The sequence below is a fragment of the Pteronotus mesoamericanus genome, unplaced genomic scaffold, assembly GCF_021234165.1.
Source record: "Pteronotus mesoamericanus isolate MK-2021 breed Mesoamerican mustached bat unplaced genomic scaffold, CSHL_Meso_final contig_73, whole genome shotgun sequence".
NCBI lineage: Eukaryota > Metazoa > Chordata > Mammalia > Chiroptera > Mormoopidae > Pteronotus > Pteronotus mesoamericanus.
In genome coordinates this window covers 21,591,262-21,618,459 of record NW_026555245.1, presented here as the reverse complement: position 1 = coordinate 21,618,459, position 27,198 = coordinate 21,591,262, and the positions used below count along the sequence as shown (strand labels likewise).

Genomic DNA, 27,198 nt, shown 5'->3' with positions numbered 1-27,198 from the left:
CATCTATTTGGAGGCAGCTTGGTTCAAAACCTTTCTTTCTACCCGCCGCCCCCCGCCCCCGCCCCCCCCGCCCCCCGCCCCCCGCCCCCGCCCCCCCGCCCCCCTCCCCCCCCCTCCCCGCCCACAACCGCCGCCATTGCCCTAAGTCTTTGACCTCTCTCTCCAGACCGATAGCAAGAGCCTTCTTCACTCCATTCTCTGGACTGCAGATGGCTCAGTGCTACTGAAACATAGTTCACGGGTCTCCCCTATTCAGAATCATTTATAGTTCCTCACTGTGCCAGATATTTCTGTTTGTTCCCAGAGACTCCATCTCCACCCTGCCCTATCCTGCTCATGTCCCAGGAGGATGACATTGTGGACTGTGTCACTGGGCTCTCTTTCCCCTAGTAGCCTAGGACAGAAAGGGGATCACAGTGGGTGGCAGAGGGAGGTTGGGGTATGTATTCCTCAGCGACCTCCCAGACAGGTTGCAGGTTGAGTTTATCCCTCTGTTAAAGGCCATAGTTCCTTTTTGGGTGTCCCTGTCCTCTTGCTATCCTCACCAGAGTTCTGGTAACCGCACCCTTCTTTTTCCCCTTCAGGCCTAGGGATGGTTAAGTGTTTCCTGCTTTTGTTAATTCCAGAGTGTTTAATATCTTTTGCTGACCTTGCCAAACCCTACTCATGTCTTTGTAAATAGTAAAAACTTGTAAAATTGCTTTGTCACCCCTGCTGTGTAAGCCCTCGATTTCCTGCTGAGACCTGACCAAGACATCCACACCCAATGAGTAAAATCTAATCTCCTTTGACTGAAATCCATGGCTCATAATATGTCCCCAGAAGTCTTTCCTCTAGTGTTACACCTAGCTCTTTTCCAACTGGGATCACATGCCTTTTCCTGCAGATCCCCCATGTCTCCCTGCCTCTCAGCCTTATCTCCTATGTCCCCTCTATCTAGACAAAAGGCTCGTGCAAACAAACAAACAAACAAACAAACAAAGCAACACAGAGACTGGATCAATTGCTGGGAGATACATAGAAAGCTAAAGTCTTTTATTTTAATTTTAACTTAGGCCAATAAGAACAGTTTTTTGAGTACCTTATCTCCAATACTCAATTGTATGGATCTTGGATGATTAATGTTGTACTTAATTTACTCTTAAAATTCCCAAACAGTCTACCTGACATAGAATCTTGAAAACAGCAGATACTTAATACATGTTTGAGAGTGGATGAATGAATGAATGAGTGAGTAGCACTATAGAGGGAATAGCAAGACATTGTGTTTTCCTTTTCCTTTTCCTTTAAAGTATAGTTTATTGATTAGGCTATTACAGTTGTCCCAATTTTTCCCCCTTTATCTTCCTCTGCCTGGTTCCTCCTTCCTTCCAGCAATCCCCCTCTTAGTTCATATCCATGGGTTATACATATAAGTTCTTTGGCTTCTCCATTTCCTATACTATTGTCAACCTCCCCCTGTCTATTTTGTGCCTACCAGTTATGCTTCTTATTCCCTGTACATTTTTCCCCATTCTCCTCCTTCCCCCTTTCCACTGATAACCCTCCAAATGATCTCCATTATCTATGATACTGTTCCTGTTCTAGTTTTTGCTTAGTTTGTCTTTGTTTTTGTTTTTTAGATTCAGTTGTTGATAGCTGTGAGTTTGTTGTCATTTTAATGTTCATAGTTTTGATCTTCTTCTATTTCTTAAATAAGTCCCTTCAACATTTCATATAATGATGGTTTGGTGATGATGAACTCCTTTAGTTTTTTCTTGTCTGGGAAGCACTTAATCTGTCCTTCCATTCTAAATGACAGCTTTGCTAGGTAGAGTAATCTTGGTTGTAAGTTTTTGTTTTTCATCACTTTGAATACTTCCTGCTAGTTTCTTCTTGCCTGTGAAATTTCTTTTGAGAAATCAACTAATAGTTTTATGGGAACTCATTTGTAGGTAACTCCCTGCTTTTCTCTTGCTGCTTTTAAGATTCTTCCTTTATTTTTAAACTTTTGCATCATAATTATGATGTGTCTTGGAGTGGGCCTCTCTGAATCCATCTTGTTGGGACTCTCTGTGATTGCTGGACTTGTATGTCGATTCCTTTTGCAAATCAGTTTTTAATTTCTTACTCCTCCTCTTCTCCTTCTGGCATCCCTATGATTCAGATGTTGGCCCTTTTGGAGATGTCCCAGACTCTTCTTATTCTCTCCTCATGTTTTTCGAACTCTTGTTTCTTCATTCTGTTCTGGTTGATTGTTTATTTCTTCCTTATGTTCCAAATCATTGACTTGAACCCTGGCTTCCTTCCTTTCACTGTTGGTTCCCTGTGGATTTTTCTGCATTTCACTTAGTGTAGCCTTCACTTTTTTCTTTATGTGTTTGCCATACTCATTAAGTTCTCTGAGCATCCTTATCACCAGTGTTTTGAATTCTGCATCTGATAGGTTGGCTATCTCTGTTTTATTTTGTTCCTTTTCTGGGTTTTTTTTTCCCTCTTCTTTCATTTTGGGCCATATTTCTTTGTCTCCTCAATTTGGCAGCCTCCCTGTGTTTGTTTCTGTGTATTAGGTAGAGCTGCTTTGCCTCCGTGTCTTAGCACCTGCTAAGTTGTATAGGGCAGAGCCTCAGGTATTTGTCAGGGTTGGGCAACCTACTTCACCACTTTGTGGCTCTGTATGTGAGGGAGGGGTTGGGAAGAAGACAATGCAGCTGCCTGGCTGCTGGAGGATTGCTGGGCACCAGCCCCGTTTCCATTCACTTCGCCCACTTCTCATATGTGACTGGCACCCTTCTAGCTATTGCCCTGGTGGTGGTTCCCAAAGTGAGTGGGTTTGCATACATTTCAGGACTGAATGGACCCTTTAAATGGACTCTCCTGAGAGACTGGCAGTTTCTTCTGCAGCTCCAACCCCCAGTGTTTTTTACAGCCATAAGTTATGAAGCTTTATTTTCCTGGCAGTGGAACCCTGGGCTGTGCAGACTGGCTTGGGGCTGGGATCACTTGCTCCCAAGGTATCCCTCCTGATTTTTATCTACGACTCGTGAATGTGGGACTGCCTGTTCTGCTGGCCACTGCCTTGCAGCCACAGCCTTGCTGCCACAGCCTTGCCCCCACCACACCGTGTCCTTTCCACCTCAGCTCCCCGTCCCCGCCCCCCTACTGGTTAAGATGAATATGGCTTCTTTAAATCTTTGGATGTCAGATTTCCATACAGTTTGATTTTCTGGAAATTCTGGGTGTTTCTTGTTTTGAGGTTATTTGTGATCCTTCTTATGGTTGCACAAGGAGACAAAGCACGTCTACTTATGCCCTCCTCTTGTCAGGAAATTCTGTGTTTTTCTTAACATCCCTTAGACTCAATCTCACTATCTCTAAAATGAGGAAGTCAGGCTTGTAAGCTCTAACAAACCACAACTTGATGACTAGAGTAAATATTTTTAAAAGGCAGCATGGAATATACCTATGGCATCAGAATCCATGACTATAATTTTACTGGTTGACAGCTTGGTTGCTTGTATAAAAGCAAGAAGCCATGAGCCCAAACAGTAACACAAGTGCGTGAGGTTAGCTGCAAGAAGAATTTACACAAAAGGAAAGGACAGTGTGCCATAAACAAGGACTCAGGTGACCTTAGTTCTACCACTAAGTTATAAGATGACCTTGTGCAAGTCACCTCATGTTTTACATCCTTGCAGTACCTATTCATCCCTTCCAGGTTGGCTGGGCTAAGAATCTCTGAAAGGCAACTAAGATATTGGTAGGTGTCATTGAAAGGGCATATAGTATTTCCCTCCTTAGGGTTGACAAGGGCCCAATGAAGAGTCTTATGTAATGCATTTGACTATTGGGATATAGAACGGTGAGCAGGGGGTGGGAGAAGTAGTAAAAGGGCTTCAGAAAATTAATTCTTTATCTAGTAAGCATCCCTGGGTAATTAAAAGTGATACATTGGAACAGTTAAAGATGTATTAAACTTCAGAGAAAGTTCAGGACACATAAGAAGAAAACAATACATGGTTCCATAAAGTAAAGATAATAGTTATGGGTATTTTAATGTTTTTGTTTCACCCTTTGGGGAGAAAGGCGGTGTGGTAGGTATAGTAAAACCATTTTTTAAATGGAGCATTAATAACATGGTAAATATATTTTCGTACCTTACTTTTTCTTTTTATTATATAGAAAGCATTTCCCCATATTATTAGTCCTCAAAAACAGAATTTTAAATGGTAGCATATGGTCTATTGAGTAGAAGTTCCAGTTATATTAGGGTAGACTAGATTATGTTGCAATGGCAAACAACTCCAATATAATAAACAAAGCTATATTCTTGCTCATGTTCCATGTCCATTGCAGCTCAGCAGGGGGCTCTGTTACTTATAGTTACTCAGAGACCCAGGCTGATGTAGCAATCACTAGCTCAAATGTTGCTTGTTACCATGCCAGATGAAAAAAGAAAATATGGCAAAGCACACACTAGCTCTTATATCTTTTACCCAGAAGTAACACGCATCACTTATGCTTGCATTTAGTTGACTAAAGCAAGTCACATGACCACACTTAACTACCAATTAATTGTAGAGAAGTACAAACTTATTATGTACACAAAAGCAAGAGTTCCAGGAAATATGTGAAATAATAGTAATGGCCACCACATCTATGAAGGAGAAGGAGAAGAGATAACAAGCTATCTCTTTGGTCACACTTAGTCTGACCTAAGTCTTCTTATTTTATAATATTAAAGTCTCGAAGGCCCATCTTCACACAAGAATAAGAACAGGCAGTACCTTTTCCAGAGTTGCTCAGAAAATTAGTAGCAGAGCCATGGAGTGGAAAACCCAGCTGTGAGCAGCTGTTGTTTCAGTTTCTGAGCCCTTCTGGGCACACCCACGATAATCACAACTCACTTCAGTCTCTGGTCAGTGAAGCAAAACAAGCAAGCCCTTCTCTGCCTAAGTAGAAAGGGAAAATATCTGAATAAAGTCTTATTAGAAGTGTGACGGACATGTTCTGGGCGGGTCCTAAGATTCCATCTCCCAAAGCGATGCTAAGTAAGAAAGTGAGGGCCCTCAATGGCTCCTGAACAGCCTGGAACTCAACACTGTCCCAACATAGTGTTTGCAGGTGAGGCAGAGCTGTAATGGCAGAATGGGAATGGGAGATTGAGAGCCCTGAGCTGGCTGGGCCTAAGTGCTTCCTAGTGGGGCTCTATCCTCAGGCTTCATGGAGCTAACGTAGGAGTGGGATGGCATTAGATCATTTAGTACAGAAACAAGTACGTTGACTATGGGAGAAGGTAGAAAGCCAGGGAGGACCTCTAGGTCAGGAGTCAGCAAACTCTCTCTGTAAAGGGCCAGACTGTAAAAAATTTAGACTTTATGGGCTATATATATGGTCTCTATTGGAATTGTTCAACTCTGCCAGTAAAGGCAGGGGAAAGGGTGTGAACATTGTAGGGGTGGTCAATATAGAAACAATGAGCATGGCTTTGTTTCAATAAGACTTTTTTTACGAAAACTATTGGCTTCTTTTTAGTTGATACTTGTCAATGAATAGCAGAGTTAACTCTGGCTGACGCTCATTTAATAGGTGCTTAATGAAAGTACAATACTTCCTAAGATGTAATGGGCTTTCAAAGAAAGAGAAAGACCCTTGTCTGCTTTCTAGAAATTTATAATTTAGTACTTTGGAAACTGCAGATGTTACTCAAGTAAGCTTTTTACCCAGCAAAGATACTATAATTAATACATTTATTTTCTTTTAATAAATATATGTCATGCAGGACATTAATGTTTATAACCTGGTCCCATGAATCCAATTTTACTAAATCTAATACCTGTTTTCTCAGGATAAGAAAAAACTATTTAAAAGTAAATGATTGGTCAGAGAAAAACTTATAAAACATACAGCAGGCAATGGGTTAATGTTAACCGTAAGGAAAGGCATAATAAAAAAATATACAAAAGATATTCATAGGCAATTCCCAAAGGAAGGTAAAACCTATAAATATATGAAAAATGTTTTTTCTCACTAATAATTTTAAAATGCAAATTAAAATAACATACAATTGACTTACAATTTTCAATTTTCAAATTAGTAAAATTTAAAAACAATAATAATACCCAGCATTAGGACAACTGATAAAACTAGTCCTTTCATATGTTGCTAGTATAAATAGGTACAACTTTTTAGAGGGCAATTCAGCAATACCTTTTGAGCCTATACCTTTATCCCAGTGATTCTACATCTTAGGTTTTATCATATGGTAATAATCATTCCTAGTTGCACATAAAGATTTATATATAAGACTATTAATTGTGATAATGTTTAAATAACCAAAATATGAAATAACTCAATGAGGTAGGTATTAAATATCCAATAATAAGGAGTTAGGTAAATCCTGATACCTGTATACAATAAAATATCATAGAGCCATTAATTATATTTTTACTAGGTAGGTAATACTAATAACATAAATTAAGTAAAAAAAAACCCCAAGGTACAGATATTATAATTTAATTTTGTAAAAAATTTAAATGTGAAAAATGTTAGAAATTAAATAGCAATGTTAAATATTAACCATGGTAATCTCCAGGCAATGGGTTATAAATTATTTTTAATTTCTTTATACTTTCTATTTTTATACTCAGAAAAATATATGTATAATTTTTAAAATGTTCTAAAAATCATTATATGTTATTCTTTTTTGAGCTGGCAGACACAACTAAGATTAAAAAAGATTTATCTTCTCATAGTGAGCCAAATTTGGTCCAAATCAGTTTCCTTTTTAAAAATTTATCACAGAATAAACTAAATGAAGCACAGACAAATGGACATTAAGACAAACATCAAATGCCCAGTGCTTGCATTAGCCTCAATATCTTACTTCATTACCTTGACCAGGTAGACATAAAATATGGATGCATGGAAAGAGTGAGAAAATAATGTGTATACAATGTGTACACAATTGCAGAGGGAAAATAAAGAGGGGTGGGTTGGGGAGAGTGTCTGACAGATTAAGCAAGGGAGTGGAGTGTAGTATATAAGGTGCGGGCTCTGGACCTAGGTAGCTGGGCCCATTTACTGGCCCTTGTATTTACTAGCCATAGGACCTTGCAGAAGTATTTCCTCATCTATAAAATTGTGGGTTGAGGGGTACATATACGTCATAGGGTTACTGTGAGGATTAAATGAGTTAGTACCTCTGAAGTATTTAGAACAGTGGTTGGGAATAATAATATTATTATTTTATTTCAAAGACCCTGCCAGGAGTTTGAAATTGGGTAAGCAAGAAGGAATGGGGAAGGCATTGCCAGCAGAAGACACAATGTGAGCAAAGTCACAAAGGTGGAAATGAGCACCTTATGGGAACAGAATTATGGAGAGCCTGAAAGCTGTGAGAGAGAGTCTGCATGTGGCGTGAGTATTAGCAAGAAACCAAGATATTAGGTAAGTCACACCTAGCTCACATAATCTCTTCATCATCTACTGATGTCATTTCCAAAATCTTCCATTTGCTTTTATCAAGCAATTTTGCCTACAATATTGTTTTATGTTTTCCCCTCTAGATTTACTCAGATATTCATTAATTAAAAATTTGTAAAGTCATTGATTCTGATACCACAGATGGCCTTTTGTTGCTGAAAGATTGAGAAGCAGTGAGCTGAGAAAAAATCTTGTTAAAATAAACAAAAAACCTTAAACAGTTTGCATGTAAATCTGGGGTAGTATGTTCATGAGTAAACAGGTATTAGACAAAGCTCTAGCCTCTTGGACAACTCCAGTGACCAAATAATAGATGGTAACATAACTCTATTTTAAAGGGTCAGAGAGGTGCAACCAATTGACTTACTCCAGCCAAGAGTGCCCCCTCATCTGTTGGTGCCCCCTCACCAATAGTTAATTTTATGTGTTAATTTAACCAAACTATGGTGCTCAGTTGCAGGTCAAAAACTACTCTGGATGTTGCTATGAAGGTATTTTGTAGATGTGTTTAATATTTACTGTCAGTTGACTTCAAATAAAACAGATTACCTTCCATAATATGGGTGGGCCTTGTTCAATCAGTTGAAGAACTTAAGAACAGAGGTTTTTCAGAAAAGAAGGAATTCTGCCTCAAGACCGAATACAGAGTTCCCAGATTGTTCATCTGACCTCTTTATTTTGGACTCCAAATTGCACCTTCACCTTTTACCTGAATCGCCAGCCTGCCAGCCTGCCCTCCAGATTCCATACTTGCCAGTCTCCTAGCAGTTCTGTTTCTCTGGAGAAATCTGAAGTGCCCATCATTTCCAACAACAGGGACCAGGTTTCCTTGGCTGTCCGAACACTGGGCCCCAGATCTATCCTCTTTCCATTCCCAAAGTCAATATCTCCACATCCTGATCCCTCTTGTTCCCAGGGGATATTATCCAAAATGTTAAATTAGTTCTCGATAAAGAGCAAATTGCTGGTGAGCAACTTCATAGAGGAGGAATTTAAATAGTATCTGCTGAAATCTAACACATTGTTATTTGTCTCAACAAACCATAAAACCTTATGCTAAGTAAAAATGGGCCATTTTTTCCTTTAGTACTCCATTGCTATTGACTATTAGTCAATTTTTATATTTTATGTAGCTTTAATCATGATTACAAAGACTAGAATAAATCAAAAAATAACTTCAAATGCAACTAAAACATGTAGAACAGATAAACACATAAGCATTTTTTAAAAGAGCATCTACTTCATATTTGGCAAATATATGGCCAAGGTCCATGACTTCTCTCCATCCTGCACGCAAGAGAGACATCATTCAATTCATTCCCCACCCAGAAATGGCCTCCCAAACCATCCTCATGAGGCCTGTTTGTCCTTCTGAATTTGACCTAACTTTCTTAATTTACAGATGACAGAACTAAAGCCCAGAGAGGAGGTGGAACTTAAGATTATGTATCTAGCTCACAGAAAAACTTGAATCTAAATCTCTTGAATTTTAGTTATGACCTGTTTTTTAGTAAAAATAAATATTCCAGGCATAAACCAAAATATAGAGAATAATACAATGGAACATCTGTATACTCATCACCCAGTTTAAGATGTTAAATGTGGTGTTTATCGTGTCTGTGCTGTTTTTGTACTCTTACTTCACATGACTGTTTCCATAAACATAGCTTAGCAGTTGCTTGCATGTGTTTAAAAATTTCTATAATAGGTCATACGTTGCTTATATCTTTCTGAAATCTATCTTTCCTCTCAAAATTATATTATTCAGATTTATCCATCTCAAAAATACTTCTGGTTTTGGTGCTTTCATTTTAATCATTGTATGGTCTTCTTATTCATCTTTTCTCTTATTGATTCATATTTGATTATTTCTAATTTGTTGTTATTATACATACAATGCCAGGAATATTCCTATGTGTGATTTCTATGATGTCTATATAAGTGGTCCTGACCTCTTTACATCACACTACATGTTCTCAAGTAAGTGAGGTCGAGAGGGGAGACATTACTCTCTCACCCCTCAGACTCTCACTTCTCCGGGTTGGAAAGTACAGGGGACGACTATAATTGGTCGAAGCGGGGCTGGAATTAGTCCTATTTCTTTAATTTGCCTTTTTATTAAGATAGTTACTTTATTTTCAATTGTTTATACCATTAAAAGAGAGTGTGCAATTTTTCCGTTTATAAGGAGCTGCACTGTTTAAAAATGGTTATGATATCCTGTTAATCCAAAGAAGTGACACTATAATAGTGCAATATTTACATCGTGTGGCAGGCTATAGGGTGGAACATTTAGGATGGCAGCAAGCCTTCGAGCATTTCTCAATTCCTCAGATAGATGCTCTGCCTTTATCACTCAAATCCTAAGCTCTTTCCTAACTATTTTCTCTCTGGGAGAGACACTGTGGACTAGTCATTGACAGGACCAATTAGCCATACACACATTTTATTTGGTTTGTTTGGTATTTGAAATACTTAAAGCCAGCATTTAATAACTAGGACACTTTATATAAAAGTCTGAATTTGTATCTTCTCCAGCAATGTTAGGCTAGTGATAAATTGACAGGGAATAATCTCTCCAATTTGTTGCTGCCCCCACTACTCCCTGTTTGATTATACTAGGCCTTTTCTATTCATTTCATCATTTGCCTGGCCCTGGTGGGCATCTGAGTTTACCATCTCTCCTCTCAGGCCTTTCACTATTTCTTCCTTATGCTGAACAGCTGAAGGAGTCACTTATACAAAGACTTTAAGCTAATGAAACTAAGGCAAATACTGGGGCCTCTCCAATAGAAACTAACTAAAGGCCAAATAGACCAATTTACAGGAATGAAAGATTTTTTTTTCCCTAGGAAATGGATGTTTCAGTCAGAACTGCCAATATTGAAATTTCTCTGAGCCAAGAAAATTTTGTTGCTGATTCAGAGTTCAGTGTAGTTGGACCTCAAGCCCAGACCTATGCTGCAATTGTTTCCACATTTCTGTGCACAGGGATGAGTATACAGTGATAGTATGTATTTTTACAAATGGCTTTCAGGGAAGTGGTGAGAGATAGGCAGGATATACAGGCCAATTTCACTCCTTGGAGTCCTATTTTGTGCCTTTGAGCGGGCATATCTTACATTTAAACCAGACACAGACCCTGTTATCTGAAGATTTTCTAGGGTTGTTTTCATAATTGGTGCCTCTGGAATTTTGGGGATATATTAAGCAAAATTCTAAAGTGAATAATTCTAAATATTCTGAGTAGCTGATACAAAGTTATTTAGAAATTTCTATGATTCGCTATCATCATTTTGGTGAACTCATGAATTCATGTGTCACAACATGTGATTTTTAGATTACAAAAGGATAGGCAACTTTCCCACGAAAGCTAAAAACACTCATTTCACAACATGGCCCAGGACTGTCAGTCCCTAGCACACTGCTTTTCCACAGTCCAAGCTTTTCACCCAACCAGCCTGAATGATTTCAGTAACGTACTTCTCCTGACCTGCAGATCACATCTTTTTTCTTCTACAAATTCTAGCTCCAAGTCTGTCAGCCTCATGAAGAAACTTATATTCCCTTAGCATTACCCTTGATCCACAGCCCCCACCAATGTACTTAATAATTATTGCAAAAACAATAGTTGTTGGTTGCATCACAGCTGAATATCTTCCCCTCGGTGTTAAATTTTGACTATATTTCTAAATATGTGACCTCGCTTGTCCTGTGCAGTGTTCTAGGAGTCCTTAGCTACATAGACAGACCAAAGCTATATAATTGTTCTATAGCTGAGCAGCAGATACCATCTTTGTTCTCCAAGAAAGATATGGAACAATGCAAGTTTGCAAGAACAACTAGCTGAAATGTCACTGAACAGGAAAACTTTGTACAGGTCTAAACTATTCAGTACTACTCACAACTCCATTCACTTCACTCCTGTTTGTGGTGACATATCTTTTTGTTGTGTCTGAAAAAGGAAAATCCCAGTGATGGAATAAAACTAATGACACAATTGTTCTGTCTGTAGGCCAAGAGAGGCAGAACAAAAAGTAAATTAAAAACAGACCAGCAGTCAAGATGGTGGCAGAGGTAAACACTGTACCAACATCCTCTCGCAACCACATCAAAATTACTACTGAACTACAGAACAACCATCATTGAGAACCACCTGAAATCTTACTGAAGAGAAGCCCTATAATTAAGGATATAAAGAAGAAGCCACAGTGAGACTCGTAGGAGGGAAAGAGATGCAGAACTGGCTGGTCAGACCCCCATGTGTGGTGGATAAAAATCAGAAGGCTCTCATTGCTCAGGTCCACCATGAAGAGTGAGGAATCTTAGCCCCACACCAAGATCTCCATCTCAGGGTTCTAGTGTCAGGAAGAGAATTCCCTATAACTTCTGGCTGTGAAAATCAGCAGGAATTGTGGCTGAGTGAAACAGGGGGCTCCTGGAGTTGCAGGCATTCCTCTTAAAGGGCCATGCATGAACTTGGACTCACTCCCTCTGAGTTCCAGTGGTACAGCAGCGTGAAAGATACCAGGGACATATGAAGAGTAACTAAACTATCTGGCACCCAGGTGAGAGCTGGAGGGGCAACCTTCTCCCAAGCAAAAGTACTAGCAGAGGCCATTGTTCCTTTGCTGACCCTCCCCAACTACACACACACACACACACACACACACACACACAGCGCCAGCAGTCAGGTGCTATATCTGAGTCTCCATCAGCCTGGCTAACACTGTTCACCCTGCTGTGGTGATTCCCTAAAACTCTGGCCCACCCAACTTGCAGGCCTACCCAAGCCATTTCCAGTGGTTTTTCCATATAAATGGCCTGTCTTAGATCATGCTTTGGAACTTCGTGAGAACTTCAGCTACAAAAAAGGGAAACATAAAAATGGAGATAGACAATATAAAAAAGAACCAGTCAGAAATGGAGAATATAATAATTAAACTAAATAAAATACTCCAAGGAATCAACAGTAGAGTAGATAAAGTAGAGGATCAAAGTAGAAATTTGGAAGATAAGGAAGCAGAAAACACCCAATCAGAACAGCAAAAGAAAAATAATCCAAAAGTATGAGGCTAGTTTAAGGAGCAACTTCAAGCTTACCAATATACATATCACGGGGGTGCTAGAAAAGAAAGAACAAGAAATTAAAACCTATTTGAAGAAATAATGATGGAAAATTTCCCTAGCCTGGCAAAGGAAATAGACATACAAGGCCAGGAAACCCAGAGAGTCTCAAACAAGATGAACCCAAAGAGGTTCACACCAAGACACATCATAATTAATATGCCAGAGGTTAAAGAAAAAGAGAGAGTCTTAAAAGCAGCAAAAGAAAAGCAGTTAGTTCCTACAAGGGAACTTCCATAAGACTGTCAGCTGACTTCTCAAAAGAAACTTTGCAGGCCAGAAGGGATTGGCACAAAATACTCAGTGATGAAAAGCAAGGACCTACAACTAAGATTACTCTACCCAGCAAAACTATCATTTAGAATCGAAGGACAGATAAAGAACTTTCCAGACAAGAAAAAGCTAAAGGAGTTCATCACTACCAAACCAGTATTACAAGAAATGTTAAAGGGTCTTCTTTAAGAAGAAAAAAAAATGATAAAAATATAAATAATAAAATGGTAATAAATATGTATCTATCAATAAATACATTAAATACAAATGGATTAAATGCTTTAATCAAAAGACACATGGTGGCTCAATGGAAAATAAAATAAGACCCTTACATATGCTGTCTATGAGAGACTCACTTCAGACTGAAAGACATACAGACTGAAAGTAAAGGGATGGGAAAGATTTCATAAAAATGGAAATGAAAAAAATCTGGGATACCAATATTTACACCAGGCCAAATAGACTTTAAAACAAAGTCTATCATGAGACCAAAAAACTCCAGCAGTTCCATTTCTGGGTATTTGTCCCAGGAAATCCAAAACAATACATTAAAAAGACATATGTATACATACGTTCATTGCAGTATTATTTACACTAGCCAAGATATAGAAGAAACCTAAGTATCCATCAATAAATAAATGGATAAAGAAGTAGTACATATATACAATGAATTATGACTCAGCCATAAAAAAAAGAATGAAATCTTGCCAATTCCAACAACATAGACAGACTTAGAGGATATTGTGTTGAGTGATATAATCAGAGGGAGAAAGACAAATGCCATATGATTTCACTTATGTATGGAATCTGAAAAGCAAAATAATGAACAAGCAGACCAGAAACAGACTCACATATACAAATCACATTTTGACAATTGGTAGATGGGAGGGGTGTTTGGGAATGGTTCAAAAAGGTGAAGGGATTAAGAAGTACAAATTGGTAGATGTAGGGTACAGCATAGGGAATATAGTTAATAATATTGTAATACCTATGTATGGTGTCAGATGGGTACTAGATTTGTGGGGGTGATCATTTTGTAAGTGATATAAATGTCTAATGACTGAGCTGTACACCAGAAACTAATAGAATATTGTACATCAGTAGTAATTTAAAAATAAGAAAATTATTTATAAAGAGTAAATCCAAATAAATCCACATATAGAAGTCCAAATATCTGCTGTAGCTTGAGACCTCAGCCTGAATAATGTATACTGTAAAACCATACTCTTAGGCAAGATTGTGAACAAAAAAGGCCCCCAGGCACTCAGAGGCTGAGTAACTGCTAATTTGGGTATCCAGTCCAGGAAATGTCTATTTCCAGAATTATCTCGCTGTCTTCTGTTTCAGTATTATTGCTACTTCCTTCTGCTGTCCTATACAGAGCAGAAGTTCTGATCAATTAATTTGCACTAAAGTGCAAATGACTGATACTAGTCCAAAGTGACTCAGGGGGCAGAAACAAAATTTCACATAATGGGATGCTGCTCATCGCTGTTTCCCTCTTTAGCTTTCTCAGTCCCTGATTTCACATGTTCTCTCGCACCTTTATTTTCATCCAGGGCTTAATGTCCATCTTCTGCACTTGCCTGGGTTCCCAAATTCAACCCATCCTTAATTCTGCTTTTGTTCAGTGTACCAGATTTTAGTAACTCTCCTTGCGACCGTGTTGGGCCTCTAATTCAGCATTGCAGTCTCCTCCAAGAAGGTTTGTATTAGAAAGGAGCCCAAAGATTAATGTATAAGTATTGCCCTGGAACGTTGGAGTTTCAGCGAAGGCCTCTTTAATGCCTCCAGTCAGTGCTGCCATTCTCTGCAGTTCTTTTGCACCATAAACTGCCATATTGGCCTTTGGTTTAAATCTCTGTAAAGTCCTTGATCAATCTTTTAGGACAGCGCCATTGAAAGTGTAATCTACAGGCTAGTGTTGGTAGGAACAGTTGATCAGTCCTCAATGAGCTAAGCATATAGATAGAGTACGAACATTTAAAAAGTTTTCATAGTAATTATTTTACTATGTTATATTTTTTTCTGGTCATGTTTACTAAAATGTCATAGTATATTTATTAAATCCAGTAAAAATTGGGCTTATTGTTTTTTGTCTTTGTTCTTTTCATTTCATTTTTTAGTAATTTGTTTTCAGTATATACCAGGTGTGACAAGAGCAGGTTTACAGTTGTATGTGGAACACAGAGGTAATTCTTGTATTATTATTTATTAAATTTTTGTGTTATTTTCCATACAAGTAACTCTAAACCTACTTTTTCCTCACCCTATATTATAATATATTGATTCTAACATTTTAGAAATTTGAAAAACCAAAGCTGGTTCTTCATCATAGAGAATGGTGAAAGAATAGAGATCTAGAGACTTGTTCTAGAGATCTGGTCTCAATATCTTGTAACTGGTACTGGATTCTACTCTTGGCTTTGCCATCAGCCCAGCAAGTCAGTGAACAAGTCACTCAGTTACTCTAGGTTGAGTCTCTCTCTTTTCATTGCCCAAAGGTAATGTATAATATAAAATGTATTCAGACTGAGCCAATTTTTATTAAATGCTTTTGCAGCAAAAGGGCACAAATTTTGGAGTCAGACCTGTGTTCAAGCCCCACCTATATAACTTTAGAAATATTTTCTGAGTTTCAGTGTCTTCATCTACGAAGTAGACACTATTCCTTGCTTCAAGCAGTTTTTGTGAAATTAACTGAAAAGGGTCTAGCACAAGAGAAGAATGTCAGAAGATAAGAGTCTAATGAGCTGCATTTGCTATGACTCTTTGAGGTCATATATTTGCAGAAGTGATTCTGTTTAGTCAAAGTTCTGTCCATGACCTTGGGATTCCTCATTTAGAGTGAAGTGCCCTTGACCTCCACTTCTGTAATTTCTCTCTCTCTATCTTCCTCCTTTCTTCTCTGTTTTTTCCCCTTCTTCTTCCCTTCCCATTCTTTTGACAATAGTTCCTTGGGTTCAACAGTGGGGAGATTTGTGGTTATTGCCCAAGCTAATGCCCACCTACATAGAGCAATGGGCAAAAGTAGAGTATGACAATATTTTGTGGCAGATGAGAATATAGAAGTTAGAATATAAAAGTAGAAAAACAACCAGCTAAACACCCCCTAATCCTGAAACAGTGACCACTTCAAATTCCTACTGAGTTATTCCCAGAGGTCATTTCTTTTTTTAAAGACAAAGCCAACTTCCAGTCAAGTTGATGATATAGGCAGACATGGCTGGCCTCTTCGCACAACCATATCAAAATTTCAACTAAAATATAGAACAACCATCAGGCAGAACCATCAGAAATTGAGTTGAAAAGAAGTCTGACAACTACGGAATTAAAAAAACCACATCCATCCACATTGGTAGGAGGAGCGCAGACACGAAACAGGCTGGTCCCACACCCACATGTGGTGGATAAAAATTCGGGGGGGATATCTTGGGAGTGAAGAGTCCCAGGCCTCTCAGTCCAGGGTTCCAGTGCCAGGAAGATAAGTCCCCACAACTTCTGGCTGCAAAAACTCTGTAGGGATTGAGTTGGTGGAAGGAACTCAATACACAGATTCACTCCCTCTGAGCTCCAGCACCTAGGTAGCAACTTGACAGGCACCAGTGGTATACTGGGAGAAACTGAAGTGTCTGGCATCAAGGTGAACAGAGGCCATTGTCCCTTTTTTAAATCCTGCCCCCATGGACACAGCAAGCTGGTGCCATATATGAGACTCCATCAACCTGGCTAACACTGTTTGACCTGCCTTGGAGATCCCCAGAGATTCCACTCCAGCCAAGCTGTTTTTCCATATGAATGGCTGGTGTTGGTTCATGATTTACAACTTCCTAAATCCTCTCAAACACACAACGGTTGGCCTCAGTGAGCCCCAGGCCCAGCTCTAGCAGCAGCCAGCCTAGATTCACATCTTGGCTTCACCGGGAGATCTATAAGCCCAGCATAAGCAGCAGCCATCTCAGACTGCTTTATAGCTCAGGAAGGGAGACCCTGGGCAAAACATAGGCAGGGGCTGACTTTGTCGTGCACCACCAGGGAAACCCCAGGGCTTGTGTACCCAGTGGATAGCTACAGACCACATCAGAGCACCACCGCCATACCCCTGCACAGCTGATCCTCCATGGAGGACAAAGTTTGGTGGTAAGTGGTCACAATCAATCCTTGGAGCTGACTGGCCTGGGTAAATCCCTCCTATTGATCTGCCAACAGCAATCAAGGCTCAACTACAAGAGGAGAGTGTACTCAGCCCACACAAAGGGCACATCTCAAGTACCCAGCTTGGGTGATAGGGGAGGCTGTGCCACTGGACCCTAAAGAACACCTACTACTTTAGGATACACTGCCAAGATACGGAGTCTTAGCAGCCCTAACTAATAATACACAGAAAAAAAACACAAGGAGGCTGCCGAGGTAAGGAGACAAAAACACATGGCCCAAATGAAAGAACAGATCAAAACTCCAGAAAAAGAGCTAAACAAAATGGAGATAAGCAATCTATCAGATGCACAGTTTAAAATACTGGTTATAAAGATGCTAAAGGAACTTAGTATCCTCAGCAGCATAAAATAGATCCAGTCAGAAACAAAGGATACATGAATTGAAATAAAGAACAATTTACAGGGAAACAACAGTAGAGTGGATGAGGCTAAGAATAAACTCAATGATTTGGAACATAAGGAAGCAAAAAACAACCAATCAGGACAAGAAGAATAAAGAATCCCCCGACCAAAAAAATGAGGACAGCGTAAGCAGACTCTGGGATAAATTGAAGAGCTCCAACATTTGCGTTGTAGGGGTACCAGAAGGAAAAGAGAAAGAGTAAGAAATTTGAACTCTTTCAAAGAAATTTGAAAAAATAATGTAAGAAAACTCCCCTAATTTGATGAAGGAAATAGGCATGCAAGTCCAAAAGCACAGAGAGTCCCAGAAAATATGGATGTGAAGAGACCCACTCCAAGACACATCATAATTAGAATGCCAAAGGTTAAAGATAAAGAGAGGATCTTAGAAGCACCAAGAGAAAAGCAGTTAGTTACTTACAGGGGAGTTCCCATAAGACCATCAGCTGATTTCTCTCAAAAGAAACTTTTTAGGCTAGAAGGCACTGGCAAGAAATATTCAAAGTCATGAAAAGCTAAGACGTATAACCAAGATAGCTCTATCCAGCAAAGCTATCATTTAGAATCAAAGGGCAGAGAAAGAGCTTCCCAGACAAGAAAAAACTAAAGGAGTTTGTCATCACTAAACCATTATTATATGAAATGTTAAAAGAAATTATTTAAGAAAAAAATGAAGATCATAACTATGAACAACAAAATGGCAATAAAAACATACCTGTCAACAACTGATCTAAAAACCAAACTAAGGAAACAAGAATAGAGACAGAATAATGCATATAGAGAATGTTTTGATGGTTGTCAAATGGGAAGGGAGTATGCAGGAATGGGTGAAGAGATGAGGGGATTAAGAAGTACAAATAAGTAGTTACAGAATAGGCATGGGGATGTAAAATACAGTATAGGAAATGGAGTAGCCAAAGAACTTATTCGCATGACCCATGGACATGAACAATGGTGTGGGGATTGCCTTGAGGGAGTGGAGGGTGCTGGGTTGAGGGTGAGCAAAGGGGAAAAAGTCAGGACAACTGTAATAGCATAATCAATAAAATATAATTTAAAAATAAATAAGTAAATAAATAAAAATAAATAAAGACAAAGCCATGTGTCAATCTTGGGAGGAGCTCATTGGGTGCTGATAAAGGGACAATTTAGGAAAGCACCGGATAGGACTGCCAATATTTGGGCCAGGACCCAAAGGCTGCAGGCATGCTCTGTCCCCGTTGGTGCAATAGGAGTGGGCAGCTGCTGATAGACCTCAGGGCACCGCCAAACAGGTGCTTTCCCATCCCCAAATGGCCTCACACACTTTTCTTACCTAACTAGGAGAGTCCGATTCCTGGAGGTAGGGAGAGGCCATAGCCCAGCTCATACCCAGAATGAGGAAAGAAGAGGTGAGGACAGTAGGTATCATCAGAAAGCATCCTGGCATCCTCCCACCAGTGAACTCTGACCACATAGCTGTCTAACATTGCCAGAATAACACCAGTCTTGCAGGGCAGATGGCACTTCTCAACTCAAAGAACGAAGCAAACAATTTCCACCATAGGAACAAGACATTCAATTTAAGAATAAGCAGTGTAAGGGTTTTAGCTCACTGAAGACTAGAGCCATTTTCTTCTGAGGAAAAAAAGATATAATCAAAACAAACCCAAAGTAATTCATAAGCACTGAGTGGATTTAGTGTGAAACTGGGACACAGTAGGCCTGTGGTGCAAAGCAGAGACTGACAAAACAGACACCCAGTCCATATGGTTACCATGAATAAAGTCGCTTACCTTTTGTTGAACAAAGCTTTTTGCTGAGTTGTTTTCTTAGGATTATCATTGTAACTATGACTGTTAAAACAATGATAAAGGAAGGGATGAAAATGTGACGCAGCAAAGGTGGAGGGACGTTGGATTCCGTATCACCTGGGTGAAAGAAAAGCACCAGAATCAAGTACGTCGTAGCTTAGAGGTAAACGAACAAGTTCGCCTTCTGAGTGGTTTATAAACAACAGGGCCAACTTACATTGGGTGCTTACTTCATGCTAGGTACTGTCCTAGGGGCATTGTATGTATTAGATCACTTACTCCTCACAGCCACTAATGAGGAAGGCTCTGCTATGACCCTCATTTATTGGTAAAGAAAGTGAGGCCTAGAAAACTTCCCCAAAGTTATACAGTAAGTGGCAGAGCTGATATGCAATCAGGCTGTCTGGTTATAGAGTCCATGCTTTGCATCATTTTGACACATCTATCATATTCTATCTATCTATCTATCTATCTATCTATCTATCTATCTATCTATCTATCGTCTCCCTCTTTTCAGTTGGATAGTCTCTCAGCCCAAAACTGTCTTCCCCGTCCTCTGTCAAGTATTTATAGTGCTTAGAATCTTAAGCATTAGTTATTCAATTTTGAGAACTCACAGGGTCCTTTTAAACAAAATAAGATATTATAGATAGTGTTAATATACAAAATCCAGTCATTGTGAATTACAGTAACTAGTCCTTTTCCTTGTTACAGCTAATCGAGGTCCTGGCACTGAGGGAAAGATGAGTTTAGTAGAGAGGTGGATGAGAAGAGTAATTTTGCAGCCTGCGGAAAACCTGGTAAAGGAGAGCTCTGGATATCTAAAGGTTAGAATGAGGACCCCAGGCTGACAAAGGACAGGGCTGGAGGGGGAATCACTACAGGGAGATGGAAGGGGACCCAAGATGAGCTGGGCCTTTTCCAAAAGCCTGAATTTTGCCTCATGGAGTAACTTATACAGAGTAAACATAACAGCCTGGCTCTAGAAATACCTGGCAAAACTGCTCAGGAGGAAAGGCTCAGTCCTGCCAATTGCCTTGCCCCTCCCTCCCCCAACATAGTGCCTTCTGAGCACCATAGACAGTTTTAGCTGAGGAGAGAGTAGGCATCATTTAATTTGAGCCCCTCATCTTAGAGTTGAGAAAGTAAAGCTCAAAGATGCTAAATAGTCTATCTAAGGCCATCACTATTAAGCAAGTGGCAAAGCCAGGATTGCAAACTCAGATCTCTCTGATCCAAAGCTTAGGCCCAACCGATACTTGTTTTTATCCAAAAGAGTGTAGTGAACACTAAGGAGGAAAAGGAGGAAGAATACTGACTTATCAACACATTGGATAACACAGACTTTAAAAAAAATTTTTTTTACTGAGGTATAACTGACAATACAACATTATATTTGCTTCAGGTGTACAACATAATGATTCGACGTTTGTACATATTGTGAACCGATTACTAAAGTAAGTCTAGTTACCATCCCTCAATGAATAACCAATAACAATTATAGTCTTCTTCTTCACTTCTAGGAAGTGCTATTTAAGCACTTGCTGCAGGTAGTGCCATGAGTCAAGGAGTCCTGGGTCCCTCACTGTTCTCATGACAGGAGAGGTCCCTACCTCCATGCCTTTATGCAAATACTTGTTCTGTCCAGGCTCCCTCATAGTCCTCTGAGCATATAAAAATTGACTCATCCCTGAAGACTTTCTAATGTTAAACATCCAAAAGGATATCAGTCTGCTTAGATTGTAAGTATTTGATGTGCAAAGAGTTTATCTAAGTAACTTCTGAATCCCCTTAAAGCCAAGAACCAACTAAATGAATGGTATCATGAGGATTTGCTGGGCTGAATTGACCACCATCTGTTTAGTGCATCTAACCCAATCTTCCTTGCCATTGGTTACCCTGTGGCAGACTGCTGCTTATTTCTTAAATCCACTCTCCTTTTCTTCCCCAGTCTTAGCTAGGTGTTAGCTGGACACATGGTTTCTCAGAAACTACATTCTAAGCCTCCCCTGTATAGTTAGTGTGACCAGACATGTAAATTAACTTTAAGCCAAGAGAATCGGTTTTCTGAGCCTTGGCCTTAAAACATTCAATATGTTTCTTTTTCTTTTCTGAAGGCTGAAACATGGATGTGGCAGTGACTTGGCTTTGGCAATTCAATAAGGATAACACCTGGGAAAAATGACAGAGCAAGATGGAAAGAACCTGAGCACTGGGTGACTTTATGGAATACAGCCAGTTACCTGCTCTGAGCCACCTTCTCTCTGAATATTGCATGACAGAGAAATAACTTTTGTCATTTTAGAGTCACCATCTGTTACAGTCTTTTAGCCAGTGTCCTAATACAGGCTCTTCTAAATTGTTTTCTAATACTTGCATGTTACATAACAATGATATGATGCTGTAATGGGACAGCTATCTGTTTTATCCTTATCCACAGTCCTATCCACTCACAAGGAAGCCATGTCTCTTGCTAAAGGTGCCATATTTTTTTCCTGTTTCTATCCTTTCTGAATGCTAAGGACTTTATAAGTGTATTTCATTTAATCTTCACCATAGTGCTATAAGGTAGCTACCATTATTTACACTCGTTCTACAAATGAGAGAGAGGAGACACTTCTAGGTTGGCTCAAGTTCTTAAAGTTTGTAGGTAGCAGAGGGGATTTGAAATAAAAGTCCATCTGACTTCAGAGCGCAGATGCTTGAGCACTGCCAGAGTCACTGCCGGGCCTCCTGGGAGGGCTTCTCTGGCAGCCGTGTAAGGGTCTGTGCTCTAGTCCCACTATATTTCCTAATGAAAATGCAACACCTGACAGAGCAGAAGAAACTCTGATTCAAAAGGAAAACTGTCTCACTGCTCCTTAATTCCTGGTTGAAAGTTAGGATGTTCAGTCATTATCCTAGAGTTCTGGGAGCACCTCCCACCCCCAGAATTTCATTACTGTATTTGTTTGATTCATTGACTTCCAAAGAAGCTTGTGGTGGGTCAGAGAAATCAGCAGTGAGCTGCTCAACTTATAAGAAACAATACAAAGGGAATAGTCATAGGACAGCTCACGATGCTTTTGAGAAATAGAAGCTAGGAACCCATGTGTGGGAGGATGTATGACTTTTGGTTATTTTGTTGTATTTTGTGGTACTTGTACCATAAGCTATGGCATCATTTGGCTTCTTGGACCTGACTGTCCACACACACCTGGCCGCTGGGGTAATGAGTCTGGGATCATCTAAGACTAAGTTTTCAACCCCTTAATCTGACAATTACTGAGCACTTATTATGAACAGAGCACCCTGCTTTTGCTTAAGTCTGAGTATAAAGAAGACTCATGTGAACAATTAAAATACCAGGAAAATAAAATAGCAATGAAAGAGAAGAGATATGTACAGTCACAGGCAAACAAAGAAGTGGTACAATCGGTCTTAGGTGGCGAGATGAGTGAAGTCTGCTTGTATCCTACAGTTATCTGAGGTGCCCCCAGGAGAGGCTGGGCTTGAGCAGGTGAATAATGACATTTTATGTGGCAGAAAGTACCTGAGCAATGAAGTCATGGAGGTGGGAGAGGGTCAAGCAAGTTCAAAGGGTATGTGGTGAGGAAGGGGAGCTGACTGCAGCAGAGGGTCCATGTCAGGGGGTAGTAGGGTAAATGTAGAGCTGGGAAGGACGGGTAAAACTAGGCTGAGCACTTGAATTGCACAAAGATTTCTCCATCTCCCTGCTGGTTGCATTCATGAGCCATATCACAAGCTTCGATGCTGAGCCTATAGGCCCTTCCCACAACTGTTGACTATTCAGTCAGCTATGTTGGCTCCCAGGCAGAGAGGGGTCACTTTAGTTCATTTTTAACTTCTCATAGCTTGAAGGCTTCCAGAGAAATGATCAGTCTGCCCTTCCACTTCTCTACCACGAAGAAAGACACTGATGTAATCAGTGGTGTAAAGGGCAGATTCTAGTCACTTCCAAATTCATCTTACCCAGGCCTGTATTTCTTTGGGGAAATTCTTATATAGTGTCCTTCTAGAAAACTGCATTTCACCTAAAGTGTTGGCCTACACTTAACTAGGGAGTCCTTGAACATTTGAGCTCCTGATGCCCACATCAACTTTAATAATGTAGCCTTACATTTGCTTTTCCTTTTTCCCCCCAAACATCTCATTTCTACTCCTTGGAATCACTAGCTAAATACTTGCATGCCAACAAGTCCTTCTCATAGTCTCTGTTTTGTCTAAGACAAAGAAAAATATAAGAGCATAGTGAACGTTTTATAAAGTCAAACTATTCAGCATGAGGGACTGTTCTTTATCCTGAGATGATATTCTTTGTCTGTATGATAGAATAATGGCTCCCCTCAATGGTGTCCATGTTCTAATCCCTGAGACCTGTGACTATGTTACCCTATATCACGAAAGGACTTTGGAGCTGTGATTATATTAAGTAACTTGAAATGGGTAAAGTATCCTGAATTATTGAGTTGAGGTAGGAGGCCAGCATCTGCTGTAGACACAAAGGTCCCCAAGAGGTAGAAAAGGGAGGCAAGAAGTTAGAGGAGGAGATGTGATGGCAGAAGCAGAGGTCTGCATAATGCATCTGCTGGCTTTGAAAGCGGAGGGAGGGTCCATGAGCCAAGGGGTGCCAGGGGCCACTAAAGGGTGGAAAAACCAAGAAAATGAATTCTCCCTTAGAGTTTCTGCTGTCCATCCTCTTGACACTTTGGTTTGAACCTGGTGAAGCCCTTTTCAGACTTCTGACTCCCAGAAGTGTGAATTAATAGATTTGTGCCATCCTAAGCCCACAAAGTTTGCAGTAATTTTTTTACAGGAGCAATAGGAGACATATGTACTTGGTGTTAAAATGAGATGATTGTGATACTAGAAGTTAGTTGTTCTTGTTTGGCAAATAAATGTTCTTACTTGGTACATAAAAAAATGGTCAGACTTCCAAAATCTGACATTTTGCTAGTGTACAAAGTTCAAAAGTATGGATTCAGCATAGCCAGTGAAAACTCTGCAGGATATTTTGAAGAGGCTGGTTTTCCTGTAAAACTCCCAAACCATGTAGCTGGCGGCAAAGCCAACAAATGATATTCATCCTGCTGACTTAAGTCATTGTGCCTGAGTCACAGTGATAAGCTTTTGTGCTGAATATTTTGTTTCCTGTTCTGATCCATTATCTATAGTTCAACACTCTGTTCTGAGCTCTGAGGGGTTGATCTTTATGGACTTACCAGGGGACTTCCTTGTTCTCTGACCCCCAGCTGGGTCCAGCCAATGGCGGGCACCAGGAGGGGATCAGAGGGTGGGAGGTGAGTGAGGTTGAGGTATTCATACACCAGCTCCCACCCTCTGGAGTTGCTGTGGGCAGCAGCACCCTTCTACTGCAGGCCACAGTTCCTGTCAAGCAGTGCTTTCTCCTAGCTCCTTTCTCTAGGTTTCAGTCACCTCTCCAACAGTGATAATGGCTCCCCATGGTAGAAGTCCCAGGGTCTGTCACGAACCTCAGTAGTTTCTCTAAATCCTGACCACAAAATTCATAAATAGTCCCTTCATTACATGCTCTTCAAATTACTTATTCTGAATGTGTCCTCTATTTCTCACCTGGACCCTGACCGATAGAGTTAGGAAGGGCTGGCAGCTCTTACCTCGAAGGGCAATGATGGCTGACGTAAGCTCCTTCACGTTAGCGTTCCAGAACTCACAGCTGAAGTTTCTGCTAGCGGGTGACTTTAGGCGCAGAACACTGGTGACCTGGTAGAGGCCATCAGAAGTCTCCGTGTGGCTTGTGTTGGCAGAAAAATTGACATTTGACCAGGATACTTCTGCCAGGGGATAACCTTTAGCTTGGCAGGTGAGCTCTATCTCATCTGTCCCTGGGACCGAAACAGTATGAGTGTTTATTTTCTTGTAGGAAGCTGGAAAATAGAAGAAGAAAAATAAATGTCTTTTTTTTCTGATTCCTGTAGAGCTCTGTAATTTAATTTTTAAAAACATTTCTTTTGGCTCAGATGTTATGCTATTCTACAGACATTGAATTACTTAATTCTTACAACAAAAATGGCATTGCTGATATTCCTAGTTTTTGCTGGAGGTAACTGAGGATCATAGGGCTAGTAAACTAGTGGAGCCTATATTTGCACAACAGAAATTTGGTTTTAAATCTCAACAGTACTTTATTCTACCACTTTCTGTGGACTCCTATGTTACTGCACATTATCTCACAATTAAAAACTAAAGAAAGAGGATTCATAAATACAATTACTAGCTAACGCCATATCTCACTTTAGAGTTTCTTTCCTTATATCTTCAGGAGGAAATTTTCTTTCCACTTCCCCCTTGCTTCTGTTCTCTTTCAGATTAGGAAGAGAAAAAATAAAGGCCAAGATTTTGTGTATAAATAGTCAAAAATTGGGTGTATTTGTTATTTATGTCTCTCTAACACACACACACACACACACACACACACACACACACAGAGTTTTGTGCAGTATATGCTGAGTGAGTGAATCCAGTATGGCTCCCTGCCTGCCTTCTAGAAAACAGATCTAAAATAGACTCAGGTGACATGAGAACAAGGACACAAAGACAAATTGTCCAGTTATCTTAGATGACAGCTAAAAATAAATGAGTATTAAGATATGCAGATACCAGAGAGTGTGGAAAGTAACCTGTTGATTTTTGGAGAAGGGGAGAGGGAATGATCACTACCTTTTATTAAGCAGAAAATATTTCCCCAAGAAACAGAATTTCAATACGACCTTTGCAGTAAAGATAGATAAATGACCTGTGTGATGAAACTTTTTTTTCCTTAAATTGTTGGGAGTATAAATGGGCATAAACTTTGAGAAGCAAATTTACATTAAAATAGTGATAAAAAGCCATGTAGGGGGAAAAATATGTATGACTTACTGTTTTCTGGGTTCTAAGCTTCATACCCTGTGCTTTTACATACTGTGGAGGAGGAATGTTCATGCTCCTCTCCAGTTTCTGCCCATTAAGCACCTCCCCTGTGTGTCCCTATATTATGAGTTTCTAATTTGACTAGTTATAGCCAAAGACACTCACTGGGTCATGCGTGAGTCACTGGAGAGCAAGGTGACTGCACCTTCAAATGGTGTCAAAAACCTGTGGCCCTCTGTTGAAGTTCTTGTCTCCGTATGGCAAAGCAGACTTAGCTGAGCCTGCTGGGCTGCCTGCCTGCCTCAAAAAGCTCTTGACATCTTCCCAGCTCACAGTTTCCAGCTCCTGCTGGTGAATGGGTAGGTGGGGCAGATCTTATCTGTGAGGCTGGATGGATGGAGTGACCTCAGGGCCTGATCTGCAAACCTGGACTCCTAAGTCACGATGAAGGAACAATAAATAAGAGGCCCCTATTCTAAGTCTTGTTCTCCAGTGTAATTACCAGAGAAGCTTCAAAATTGGGAGCAGGGAAAGGGTAAAATCTTGTGTTCATTCTGTTATTAATTTAAAAAATGGAGTTCATTTTCTATTTGGTATTGATTCTTGTGCATATATAGTTTACTTAGTCTAGAACTTGGAGAGGAGCAGGGGTGACTGGTTCTAAAACCTGACTCCCTCCTGTTAACATACATTAGGTCATTTAAACTACACAAGGGCCCTATGAGGTAGGTAAAGTTCATATTCTTATTTTGTAAATAAAAAACAGCTGAACTGGGGTGGATGGGGAGGCGGACTTGAACTCATCCCCTTCACTGCTACAACATTCTGAATTCTACATTGGAATCATCAACAGGGGATGATTCTCTATGTAAAACTGCAATTCTGGTAATAGAACAATATAGAAGAAGGGTATGTTTTCCTGGACTGGGAGTGCCCTGAACTAGTACATGAGGAGGATCAGGTTCTGAACCAGCCTACTGAAGGACTTGAACTGGCCAGACTCACCAGTCTCCTTGGAGCCAAATTTTGTC

General features: G+C 39.9%; 1 protein-coding gene across 5 annotated transcripts in view; it reads right to left on the bottom strand.

Annotated features, from left to right (window-relative positions):
* The window catches only part of PDCD1LG2 (programmed cell death 1 ligand 2), a 95,608-nt gene that overhangs the window by 30,477 nt on the left and 37,933 nt on the right, over positions 1 to 27,198 (bottom strand). For 4 of the 5 annotated variants that reach the window (XM_054583095.1, XM_054583096.1, XM_054583094.1 and 1 more), the window contains exons 4-5: positions 24,913 to 25,182; positions 19,259 to 19,393 (exon numbers count right to left, since the gene is read on the bottom strand). In XM_054583095.1, coding sequence (XP_054439070.1) covers positions 19,259 to 19,393; positions 24,913 to 25,182 — 405 coding nt within the window. The remainder of the gene's footprint in view (positions 1 to 19,258; positions 19,394 to 24,912; positions 25,183 to 27,198) is intronic. The other variant, XM_054583097.1, reaches the window with a different exon arrangement.